This window comes from Rhamphochromis sp. 'chilingali' (assembly GCF_963969265.1).
Source record: "Rhamphochromis sp. 'chilingali' genome assembly, chromosome: 18".
Taxonomy (NCBI): Eukaryota; Metazoa; Chordata; class Actinopteri; order Cichliformes; family Cichlidae; genus Rhamphochromis; species Rhamphochromis sp. 'chilingali'.
The window spans coordinates 5,147,815-5,160,390 of NC_137945.1; the positions used below are offsets into that span (position 1 = coordinate 5,147,815).

A 12,576-nucleotide genomic window follows, 5' to 3' on the forward strand; every position below is an offset into this window, starting at 1 on the left:
TCCAACAATTACAATAATTATACGGTTGCTGTAACAGATTGTAGATACAATGCAGGTGAGTCCATCTCACCTGCAGCAGCATCCCAGACCAGCCACAATAATAAAGATTTTTCTATTTCATTATAAACTTTGTCCTAATTATGTCATGAGTTTTTACTATTTAAAAAGAAAAAGAAAGCATCACAAAAACACTTAAGGTCATGAAAATTAATTGTATTGCTGCAATACTTAAATATCTGTGGTCTAATCTATTTTTATTCACCAATCTCATTGTAGCAATAATATGCCTTTTTGGTCCAAGTTAATTATTTGAATTTTAAAACTCTTTTAGCCAAATAACTTTGAAGTTGTTACTAAAACTCATCATCCCCATTTACTACTTTTGTTTCATTCTTTAAAAATTTAGAAGCATAAATATCAGTCTTTTGGAAAAATTACATTTTATACAGTATTATTAAGTCTACATATTCCAAGTGAGTTATGTCAGAATGCACTAGAGCAATTTAACTCTATTACATCATAGCATTCTATTTGCAAGAATCCCAGTGTTAATCCACTGTTCTTGGCCAATGATATCCACTCCTCAGCACTATGGGGGCGCTAATGTACATCTACGCTGGTTGCCAACCACCATGAACATTTAAAGAGCAGAAGAAGAAGAAGAGGACACTAAAGAGTTCAGGTGCACGACATGAGGATTTAATGAGACAGCTTTTATCTTACTGCTTTCGTGGAAGATCAGGTGAGAACCATACAAATTCCCTTACACATGATGTTTATATAAATATATTCATCCAATAAAGCAAAGTAATATAGGTTATTATATTACGTTCGGATACACCAAAGCATCTAATTTTTGACAGTTTAGCTAGCCAGCATGCTAGTAGCAAAAGTTTGACATTCTGTTGCTGTTGGTTTGATTAATTTTGGTTTTAGCATCACAAAACTTGTGGTTTTAAAACTAGTGAGATCTGTTTTCAGAAAATATTTTACAAATGAAACAAAAACTGTAGGACAAATATGCTTATTGTTCAACCATACTAAATCATTATTTTAATTTATAACTTTAAGAAATATAAAAGGTTAAGGAAATGTGGATATGAAAATTAACTCATTAAGATTTGCAGTAACCTTAGACCAAATAAAATATACGAAACAGAACTTCCACAGGTAGGGCATGCAGCCTCTGACACACAGTGATACAAGATAGGAGGATCTGTTGGGGGAAACAGATATTTGGAACCTTTAGGGGAGCTCTCCCCAACATAAATAGATTTTTCGATCTGTTTATTTCTATGTCTACATACATTTTGTAGTATAATGTGTTATTTCTAAAGTCATTAATACCTGATCTTTGCAGGGGATGGCGGCAACAAGGCCACGGAGAGCTAAAATAAATCCCATACAAGATGCTAGGTATTACTGCTCCTTAGGTGAAGACAAGGCAGGATTTGATGTGAGGTATATTGATTCATTTAAAGGTGAGTTGATTCCAAAGAATGCAGTCAGCTTCTCAAAATAGAAATTTTTATGTTTTTTGTAGTTTTTTTGTAGCATACCATGCATGAGAAAATTAATAATCACGAATATAATTATACTTGTTTTATTATTATTATTATTATTATTATATTTCTATTTTTTCCTTGTCTTTCCCCAAGGAATTATGAACATGTTACATGTTCCAAAATAAATAATACAATATAATCAAATAAAAAACATATTTAAAAACAAGAAGGATTTTAATTAAATGGTTTATAGTTTATTGCCCAATTTGTTTTTGATGTGTGTCTTTAGGTCGCGGTGTGTTCAGCTGTCGGTCATTTCAAAAGGGAGATTTTCTTTTTGAGTACAGAGGACAAATCATAACTAAAGAGGAACAAGAAAACCGAATGAAACTTTACCATGATGCACTCAAGGTTTTCATATTTGATTTCAAGTTCAATGGAAAACAGTTATGGTATGTAACTGCTTTGATAAAGGATAAAATACATGAGGTTTACAAATTATAATATTCAAATAATATTTTGAATTGAATATTAAAATGTTATTCAGACGTTCTACAACCTAATATACTTAATGACTTTCTTTACAGAGTGTAATTGTTATTGTATACTTTTTGTTTTAGTGTTGATGCTACCAGAGAGGACGGCTCACTTGGCAGACTTGTAAATGACGATAATGTGAATCCAAACAGTAAAATGACAGTTACCAGAGTGGATGGAAGGCCCCATCTCTGTTTGTTTGCAATCAAAGATATTGGTCCAGGAGAAGAAATCACCTATAACTATGGTGATTCCAACTGGCCATGGAGAAGCAAGGTATAATGTAAATAGTACAGTATAAGTATAAATAGTATTAAATGAATAAAGGCTATACTGAAAAGTATGCATACACACACGGGTCCTGTGTAATACTCAACTGGACAGGTCCAGACATTAGGAGGACTGTATTCATCTTGGCTAGACCCAAAGACTGCCATTCATTATTCACGCTTCTTCCTTAGAAATCCAACATGGTGCCATCTCAGGCTGTGGATGAGAATGCAGCCAGTTCCTCTCCTAACGACGCAACAAAGGTAAATTGGAGTTTCAGTGTCAGATTGTTTTAGTTGTAGACTGAGGTGCTAGTTATTAGGCAGTATTGAGGTATGTGGGTCCTTGGTTATCTTGACCAAGTAAGATGCACGCATTAGGAGGACTGAGATTTGAAACAGGAAGTATAAACAACTGAGTTCTACCTACAAGTGCGCCCACACACACGGGTCCTGTGTATTACTCAACTGGACAGGTCCAGACATTAGGAGGACTGAGTTTAGAAATGAATTCAGATCAATGAGAGTTACTCTGGCAATTGTGCATACACACACGGGTCCTGTGTAATACTCAACTGGACAGGTCCAGACATTAGGAGGACTGTATTCATCTTGGCTAGACCCAAAGACTGCCATTCATTATTCACGCTTCTTCTTTAGAAATCCAACATGGTGGCATCTCAGGCTGTGGATGAGAATGCAGCCAGTTCCTCTCCTAACGACGCAACAAAGGTAAATTGGAGTTTCAGTGTCAGATTGTTTTAGTTGTAGACTGAGGTGCTAGTTATTAGGCAGTATTGAGGTATGTGGGTCCTTGGTTATCTTGACCAAGTAAGATGCACGCATTAGGAGGACTGAGATTTGAAACAAGAAGTATGAAACCCCAACCCTAAATCTGGTTTGCATAAAGACGTAGTTCTCGGCTTGGTTGAAATGAACTCTGATGTAGTTAGATCGCATATTTGAATTTCAGCTGATCAAGGAGCAAGAATGAAGCTTACTATAGGAAGGAGCATGTAAATACAACCGAAACAATCGCTAAACTCTTTCCTGTTAATGCTAAGCACATTTATGTAACATTGTTGTGTAAAGGCCATCCGTTATGTCTTGATGGATTCATGACTTCATGATTTAATTATACTTTTTTACACTCCCAGTCAAAACTTTGGACACATCTTCTCATTTCAGAAAGAACAAATTGTAAGTCTAATCTTTTTTGGGTGTTGTGGGTCCACAATGAATTTTCTTTTCATTGTGGTTTTGTAATATATACCATAATATAAAACCTAGAAGAACAAATTGTTTTGAAAATTGATCTATATACAGCAGGTATTTTTCCCTTTAAATTTTGCATTGCAAAAGTTACAAAAATTGATTTAATAGTTTTAGTAACACTTGAACCTGTTTTTTTTTTTTCTTCCGTCCTTAACTCCTTTTTAAAGAGGAACCAAAACAACTATTTGGTTGTGATATTTTACATCACAAAAGTATGAATTTTGTTTTTGATTACACTGTTTTTTTTTTGTTTTTTTTTTACCAAACAGGACTGCGATCATGATCTAGTCCCTGACGAAATGTCAAGTTTAGAAAAATGTTTTGCATGTGGAGGACCTTTTTCGCCTCTGAAATGGAGTGGTGTGAGATGTGAAGGTAATTATTTAATTATGGAAGGTTGGGTACATTAGAATATCTTAAATATGATCCATAAGGAACACTATAAAAACTAATCCATAAGTAAATATGATATATGTTCATAATGAACCTTTTACATCTGCACTTTTTACATATTTACTTACCATGTCATTATTAAAGCTGCTATACCCAATTTGCAAAAACAAGTTAGCTTAACATATTTTTTTTTCATGTTCATAACAACATTTTAACAAAGCATAGCTATAAATGTTGTTTGGAGATTAAAGAAAAAAAAATGAAGTGGTTCTGTTGCATTTGTCTAAAACCATCAGCCAATAACATGGCTCAGTCCAGAAAAACGATAGAACAGTCTTTCCTGACTCCTTAAATTCTACATTAACATGGCTCCACCACACTATGCACTGGCCTGTTTAGCAGCAAAGCACACCAGGGGGTGTGGCCTATGGATAATATCCAATGGGAGGGGGGAGCCTTCTTGACTGTGTTTATGCTTCCATCTAGCCTGTTTTTTTAAATTGGGGAAAGCGGCTTTAACTACCTTTCTTTTATTAACTTAATTTTTCTCTGTCTAGTTTGCTACCAGTCCTGGCACAAAAGATGTTATGTTAGCCACAAGGTGAACCTCACTGAACCTCTTCCAGAGGTAAGTGTTTTTGCAGAATTCTTCTCAGTAAAATATGTAAGGTAAACAAAGTCTTACTTTGTGTTTTTGATTGTTATTAGGTCTTTAGTGAAGATAGTTCAAGTGAGGGGGCTTCATCAGAAGAGGAATATGTGCCAGATTCTATAGCTGACTCAGACAGCTCATGGGACAACAAATCAGAGCCTTTAAATATAAGTTGCAAACAAGTACAGAACTCTGAGATCTCCAGCAGTCAATCTGCTTGCAAAACGAAAAGACCTCGCCTAGAAAGTTTTTTAGAGAGAGTAGGACAAAGAATTTCAGAAGATGCCGAATCAATATCTGAAGATGGAATTGGCACAAGACAGCTCGACGTATCAGGGGTTATTGCCACAGCAGAAAAGTCTGATGCTGAAGGCATTGTTGATGACTCTAATACTACGGCTGAAGATTCCTTAAAAACATCCTCCTCACTAAGAAACAAAACATACTGCTACATTTGTGGAAAACTACAGACAAAGTTTACACGTCATTTAAAAACTCATGAGAAATCACATGCAGATGTTGCTCGAGTTTTAAGTCTTCCCAAGAAGTCCAAAGACCGTTTGAAAATGCTTTCTAAGCTGCGAAACAAAGGAAACCACAGACATAACTCCGAGGTCATCGCAAGTGGGATTGGATCATTAAAAACCAGACGCACATCAAAAAAACCCTACAAAGGAAAAGACTATATTCACTGCATTTATTGCGAGGCATTATATCTTAAAAGAGATCTTTGGAGACATGTTCGTAAATGTTCTTCAAAACCAGTGGAGGCCAATTCAGAGGGGGGACGAAAAAAGGTCTTGTCCCTGGCCTGTATGAGTGAGTCAGCTCTGTGTCAGCAAGTTTCCCCCGGTGTTTGGAAGATATTAGCTGTCATGAAAGATGATGAAATAACTTCTACTGTGCGAAGTGACTTCTCTATTCTTCAGCTTGCTCAATCATTCTTTAACAAACATGGGAAAGATCCCACCAAATTTGACTACATTCGCCAGACACTCCGAGAATGTGGAAGACTTCTGCTCACACTTCGGAAAGAATGCTCAATACACACTTTTGAGGATGCTGTAAGACCTGCAAATTTCAATGTGGTTATCAAAGCTGTTAAGAAGGTGTGTGGGTATGATGAAGAAAAGAACTGCTACTCGACTCCAAGCCTTGCTTTAAAGTTGGGACACTCACTGCAGAAAGTCTGTGATATTATACATTGCAGAGCACTGATGGCAGAAGACAGTGCACTGATAAAGTCAACCCAGAGTTTCAAAACCCTTTATGCTACAAAGTGGTCAGAACTCATCTCCCATACTGCATTAACCACACTAAACGAGCGGCACTTCAACAAGCCTTCCACACTTCCTTTCACAGAAGATGTTCAGCGTCTTCATAGACATCTGGAGAAGACTACAGAACAAGCACTGAAGGACTTGGAAGAGCATAGTTCACCAAAATCATACAGTGAACTTTGTAAAGCTACCATGGCAAATTTAATACTATTTAACAGGAGAAGAGGGGGAGAAATTTCAAAGATGACACTGAATGGCTTCCAGGAGAGAGACACTAGTACCCTGCACAAGGATGTTGCAATTGGACTGACAAAATTTGAACTTTACCTTTGTCAACACTTCAGTCGTGTAGAATTGAGGGGTAAACGAGGACGCAAGGTTGCAGTGCTACTTTCACCAGACATGGTGAATGCCATAACACGGCTGACAGAGAAAAGACAAGACTGTGGTGTTCTGGCAGAAAACATATTCCTGTTTGCCAGACCTCATTGTCTGACTCCCTACAGAGGACAGGACTGTTTGAGGATTTATGCGACTGAATGTGGGGCTGAAAACCCTGAACACCTACGTTCAACGCAGTTGCACAAACATGTCGCAACTTTGTCTCAGATCTTAAACCTCAAGAATCACGAGTTAGACCAAGTTGCCAACTTCCTAGGTCATGATATTCGTGTTCATCGCGAATATTATAGACTTCCAGAGGCTACTACCCAGCTTGCCAAAATATCCAAACTACTGATTGCCATGGAGAAAGGGTCTCTCAAAAGCCTTCAAGGCAAAACACTTGAAGAGATTGAAATCGAAGGTAAAGTGGTGTTAAGGTTAAGAATTATACACGTTTCCTGCACTATAACCTTATAATTCATTAAGACAATCTTTTATTTTGTTAGATAACCTACAGTTGACAGATTCAAGTGAAGAAAGTGAGGTCGGAGCGGAGCGTGAGGAGGTCGGAGCGGAGCGTGAGGAGGTCGGAGCGGAGCGTGAGGAGGTCGGAGCGGAGCGTGAGGAGGTCGGAGCGGAGCGTGAGGAGGTCGGAGCGGAGCGTGAGGAGGTCGGAGCGGAGCGTGAGGTCAATGAAGGAAATCTTGTATATCCACAGATTGGTAAGTACAATGTGATTAGTCTCAACTTTGTTCAATTTATGAAATCACATGACTAATAGACTTTATTACAGATTCTATAGATACTAGAATGATGAAGAAAGTTGTCAAGGAACCTCCAGGTATGTGTTTGTCATCATTTATTGAAGCTTTTACCTTTGTAACTACTTCCTAGACACTTTTGCTATCTTTGCTATCTTTATGTAAAAAAAAAAAAGATAATTCATTACTATCATTTTTCTAGTGATTGTTACCTTTGTCCAAATGGTAATTTAAAGAAAGTCAAGGATCTTTCTAAAGACCAGCTCAACAGAATAGAAAGGTCAGTTTTGGAGGATGGTCAGGTAGGAAATGCTAGTTTGAACAGGTGATTTTGAGCTGTGATTTAAAGTTCTAGAGAGAATCTAATGAGCAGAGGAAGTTCCAGAGGGTGCAATTAGCAGTGGCAAAGGATTGTACCCTCAGATTTATGATTTTGATGATGGGGGTAAGGAGGTTAGTGTTAGCAGTGTTGTGGGAGAGTGACAGTAAAGACAATCCCTCAGGGTGGCGGGGGCGAGGTTGTTGAAGGCTTAAAAGTTGATTAGGAGTTTGCACTCAATACTATAGTCAGTGTGCAGCCAGTAATGTTCTTTTTAGGATGTGGTGATATAGTCTCTAGAGTGAGTGCAGTAGAGTAAGGGGGCAGCAGAGTTCTTAATAGATTGCAGTTCTTGGAGGTGAGTTTGGGGAAAGCAAAGATGCTGGGATTCTTTTTGAGGGTGGAGAGAATGGATAGGATTAGGAAGAACAATATCATTGGGACTGCACATGTTGGAAAAAATGTCTACATTGTTCTACATTGGCCAGGTTGAGGTTGTGTTGGGCATGTGCAAACAAGGGACAGTGAGGAAGGTTTGTTGAAGGATGTTAGAAAGGAAGCTGCCCTGCAGGAGACAGAAGGAGATGAGATTAATCAAGAGAGATGAAAATAGTTGGTGTGTGGAGGGCTGATCTACTACTCTTTATTTACCTGGTTTGCGCTTCTGAAGTATTCCCTCTACGCTCTCATCCTCTTTCTACAGTAAATCAGTGGTGAGTGGAAAGTTGACCAGTCACCGGAGTAGTGATGGGTCGTTCGCGAACGAAATGGCTCTTAGAGCTGGTTCTTTGAAGTGAACGATGCGAGCCGGCTCCTTATTGGGAGCCGTGGATTTTTTTTTTTTTTACTTTCTCTTGCCCTCTCTCTCACTTTTTTTGCTGCACGTCAGCCTTGTGTTTGCGCTGAGTAGAGACGGGAGGGGCGCAAACAGAGCCTTGCGTTTGCACCCCTCCCGCCTCTGAGCAGAGGGAGGAGCTAGGGGCGGTAGTTACACTCGCAACAGCAGTAGCACACGAAAAGAGCAGCAGGGAGAGAGAGAGAAAGAGAGCCGGGAGCAACAACAAGAGACAATGTCGTCACATTAGAAAGGTGGAGTAAAGAAAATGAGTGACACCAAGAAAAGAAGCAAAATCTAGAACCATTTAAATTTTACTGACAATACATAGGCAGAGTGTAGAGTCTGCAAGAAAAGGATATCATATAGAGCCGGTGCACGGGCACCTGAAAACTGTCCACTCATCAGTGCGATGGGAAGATAAAACACAGTGAATTAAGTGTGATATAAGTGAAGCTGCCAGTGTGTCTACCCACTGAGCTGAGCACTGGGCACTTGGTATTTTTAAATTTAAAGTTTAAATTTTAAAAGTTAAATTGTAAATGGTAGGTTTTTGTATTTTATAATTTATTTTTTAAATTTTATGTGGAGTGAATAAATAAAAGCAGATTTATATAATGAACATATATACATAGAAAACACGTTTTTAAACATTAGTAATTCATTTTGTGCATAATTTTATATTGTTGTTAATAATAAATGAATGAAAGCAACAAAATAACCTGAAGAGCCGGTTCGGGAGCCGAAAGAGCCGGCTCTTTTTAGTGAGCCGAGCCGAGAGAGCCGGATCTCTAAAAAGAGCCGGAAATCCCATCACTACACCGGAGTCTTGTTTGGAGAAAAATTCAGCCTTGTATCTTTTAATATCAGCTGTAATAGCTCTAGCCATATTCCACATTCACATGTGTCACCTTAAACTAAAAGTCATAGTTGCGACTCTGGATTTATCTTAGAAACCATATTCAAGATTTCAAGGTCCATTAGTTGCTTGACCACATTCAGGAGCATTTGACATTACATTATAAGAGATTTAATACAACAAATATATGCTTACTGTTTTGTTTTGTTTTTCAGCACAAAGTAAAAATGGAGCGGGTAAGGTCATTGAACCCAACAGAATACTAAACAAGGAGATGAAGCCAAGCAGTAAGAAGAAAACAAATAAACAATCTGGTAAATGGTGACATGCATACAAAAGTCACTTAAGCACAAATGTAAACTTCATGCATTTTTGAACCCAGTTATCCACACCACCCAAGCCAGTATGGTGACTATGCTCATCTTTCTGCCAGGGACCGTACCATAATTCTACAACTTGGTTAGACAATTATATTAACCTACTTGGTAAGGTAAAACATAAATCACATTCAATGTGGAACAATACCTTGTATTAAGTAATGGGATAAATGTTTAAATTACTTTCCCTATGCCTGTTTTAATCTGTAATACATTTAAATACTTATCATTTTCAAAACAGCAATGCACCAAAACAATTAATAAACAAAGCAATGAGAACATATTATGATTTGGGTTTTTAATTTTGAGGATTCCTCAACCATTGGGCTTCTACATTATCTCCATACTCTGAACATCATCTTATTCCCATAGGCAGAATCTGGATAATATTGGAAAATTTGGGCTGGTTTGGCTAATTGTGGGCTGTAACCTGAACGTCTTGAAGAAAATTATGTTCACTGAAAAAACCTGAAGGCCCACCTCATGGTCAGGCAGGGTCCACCCTTGTTTTTAAATAAACATTTGAGTCAGACAGTTATATATGAAATGTTTGAGTATATGTTATACATTTCAAATTATTACAATATCATGCTATACATGTTTTTTGTTGTATAACGGTGTGTGGAATAAAATGCTCTCCATCCATAGTGATTTGCCATAGCTATTTATTGGAATTCTGACTTAATGTGGGCTACCTTTCAGAATTTTACATTTAAATAAATGTATTCATCCATTGTAATAAGTATTTAAACAGTCAGCATTACAGGATTTATACCAAAGAAACACTGTTACAACAAATTCACCTTAAAGGGGACATATTATGCAAAACCCACTTTTTTTGTTGCTTTTGTATGTATATTTGGTTATGAATTGCCTCCCGACTCCTTAAGTGTAGGTTTTCAACAACTAAAAAAGGAGCTCTTTTAGGTCCCAGGTAGTGTATTTTGCACAATCCAGCATAATCACAGCCTCAGCACCTGTCCTCGTGGACAATGCAAAGGCCGTCTTTGGGCTGTGTAGACTAAACACTAACTGTTCTTAGCAGGGCTGTAAAACTAGTGTGTGCAGAACTCAATTCTTCGGCTTATTTGAAGGAAGCAGATTATCGCCATTATATTTTTGCATCCTACAACCATGTCAACTCACACAATTGAGCATAATACGTCCCCTTTAATTTAAAAATTGTTTAAAAAGTAGTTTGTTTACATTTATTTTTTTCTGCTTCTAGCTTCTCTGGAAAATGCAAGGAGGGTCAAAAAGCATCCTTGGTCTCCCACGGAGGTTGCTGCGATAATGAAGTATTTTGGCGAACATATCAAAAAAGGAAAACTGGCCACTATTATCGAATGCCAGCAATGCAAAACTGCAGAAGATCCTGCTCTGGCTGGTCGTTCTATTCAAAACATCAGAGATTTTGTGAGGAATCGGGGCGTGTCGTTGAAGAAAAAAGAAAATCCTATGTAGAGGAGTCTACATAACTCCAAAGTACTTCTTGGAGGAGTTACAAAAGATATTTTGTATGTTTTGGTTTCTCATTTATTTATTTTAGAATTTTACTATTAGAAGATTGGTAAATTCATTTTGTTGACACTGTTTTAGTGCATCTGATCTAAGAGGACATATAATTTTATATTGCCAGTTATTTTCATTTCTGTTAACAAAACAATCCTGTTTTTGTAAAATGCACTCAATTTGTTCCTTTTATTCACCTGTTGCCCTTTTAATACACACAAAATACATGTTTGTGTATGTGTATGGCCTTTGTCCTGTTAATAAAGTTAGCCCTGACAATTACTGTTCATGTCAGGGGGAGGAGCCAAGTTACCTAATTAGTGTTGTCCTCTTATTACACCATGTTGTCAGGTTCTTATATTTTGAGTTCTGGTGTGTTTTTCACAATTTTGAAGTGAGATTTGTGTTGTACAACTCAAATGGGATTTTTAAAGATGCACTTCATCTATCTAGCACAAGCGGAAAGGGGGGTCCGTTTAGTGTTGCAAAAATCTTGTTTGAAAAAATTGTCCTTCCAATTCACCTTTACCAGTATGTGTGTGTGTGGTCAGAGTGTGACCCCATAAATGACTTCCCTAAACCTGCTGGTCTGGAAGTCCAGCAGTTCATCTAAACAAAAGGCACTTAGCCTAAAACAAACACAGCCACATTTATCCTACCATAAAACAATAAAACAAGGTACGACCTCTTCTCATGCTCCCAGGATGTAGGTGTGCATTCCAGTGTGGAATACACACCAAGTCTTTACAGCCTGCTAAAGATCACACATCCTATCACTACACAATCGATTATACACCTCAAAGCATATATGGTTAAATATTTCTAAGCATAAATGACAATCAACAATACAAAACCTAACAGTGGGTAAACGTGTTGTTGCAAGCTTGAGTCTGTTGTAAACTGTTTGCCACAGCAGTACACAAGATGTCTGGTGTGAATGCGTAGGTGTCTATTTTGGCTCTCTATGTGGCTGTATCACACTGATGTTTGCACAGAGCAGACAATGACGTGAATGTTTTGGCACATTGGTAACAGTGAAACAGTTTTTTAGTAACGTGGGATCGTTTGTGTTTGGAGTATGAAATGAGATTCCTGAAGCTCTTGTCACACTGGTCACAGCTGTAGTTTCCTTCCATGTGTGTATGTTCATGATTGTTACGACTACCTGAATGTGAGAAGCTTTTGTCACAGTGTCTGCACTTGTATGGTTTCTCTCCTGTGTGGACTCGTTTGTGTGTTTTAAGCCCACCTGCAGTAATGAAAGATGACCCACACTGATCACAGAGGTGCTTTTTAACCCCGCTGTGAATCAGTTCATGTCGCTTTAAGACAGTTATTGTGTGGAAGCTTCTCCCACATTCTTTGCAGTTTTTCAGTTTGTCTCCAGTGTGTTTACGCTGATGTACTTTTAGACTGTCTTTTCGACTGAAAGCTTTTCCACAAAGGTCACAACGAAAGTCTTTCCCGCCACCACAGCGATGACAGGGTTGAGAACTGGATCCATCTGTGTCGCTCTGCTTCTAAACAAAGACACAAAGACAGTGTAAGTCAGTCCTTCAACATTTTTATCATGAACGTCGCCTGAAATAAAGAGCATCTCTGCAGACGTCCAATTACA

The 12,576-nt window shown here is 37.9% G+C and overlaps 3 protein-coding genes across 10 annotated transcripts in view; 2 read left to right on the forward strand and 1 right to left on the reverse strand.

Annotated features, from left to right (window-relative positions):
• LOC308385627 (uncharacterized protein) overlaps positions 1 to 12,576 on the reverse strand; it is a gene marked incomplete at its 3' end in the record, with an annotated part of 121,348 nt that overhangs the window by 17,411 nt on the left and 91,361 nt on the right. For 3 of the 7 annotated variants that reach the window (XM_080864682.1, XM_080864681.1, XM_080864680.1), the window contains one exon: positions 11,921 to 12,478. In XM_080864682.1, coding sequence (XP_080720808.1) covers positions 11,921 to 12,478 — 558 coding nt within the window. Of the gene's footprint in view, positions 1 to 8,348; positions 12,479 to 12,576 lie in introns of those variants that run through there. The other 4 variants (XM_080864684.1, XM_080864685.1, XM_080864679.1 and 1 more) reach the window with 3 other exon arrangements.
• Positions 4 to 6,434, forward strand: LOC308385285 (uncharacterized protein; the record flags this gene model as incomplete). Its single annotated transcript, XM_080864126.1, has 9 exons — positions 4 to 742; positions 1,361 to 1,481; positions 1,795 to 1,957; positions 2,126 to 2,318; positions 2,972 to 3,043; positions 3,856 to 3,961; positions 4,537 to 4,607; positions 4,688 to 5,255; positions 6,418 to 6,434. The coding sequence occupies exons 2-9, from the start codon at positions 1,364 to 1,366 to the stop codon at positions 6,432 to 6,434; spliced, it is 1,308 nt and encodes a 435-aa protein (XP_080720252.1). The 5' UTR covers positions 4 to 742; positions 1,361 to 1,363.
• Positions 6,538 to 10,910, forward strand: LOC308385630 (uncharacterized protein; the record flags this gene model as incomplete). 2 transcript variants are annotated; one of them, XM_080864691.1, is made up of 6 exons in its annotated part: positions 6,538 to 6,716; positions 6,802 to 6,839; positions 6,882 to 7,017; positions 7,089 to 7,136; positions 9,285 to 9,383; positions 10,675 to 10,910. In XM_080864691.1, the coding sequence occupies exons 1-6, from the start codon at positions 6,656 to 6,658 to the stop codon at positions 10,908 to 10,910; spliced, it is 618 nt and encodes a 205-aa protein (XP_080720817.1). In that variant the 5' UTR covers positions 6,538 to 6,655. The 2 variants fall into 2 exon arrangements, with proteins under 2 accessions (XP_080720817.1, XP_080720816.1); XM_080864690.1 differs by having other exon boundaries at positions 6,802 to 7,017.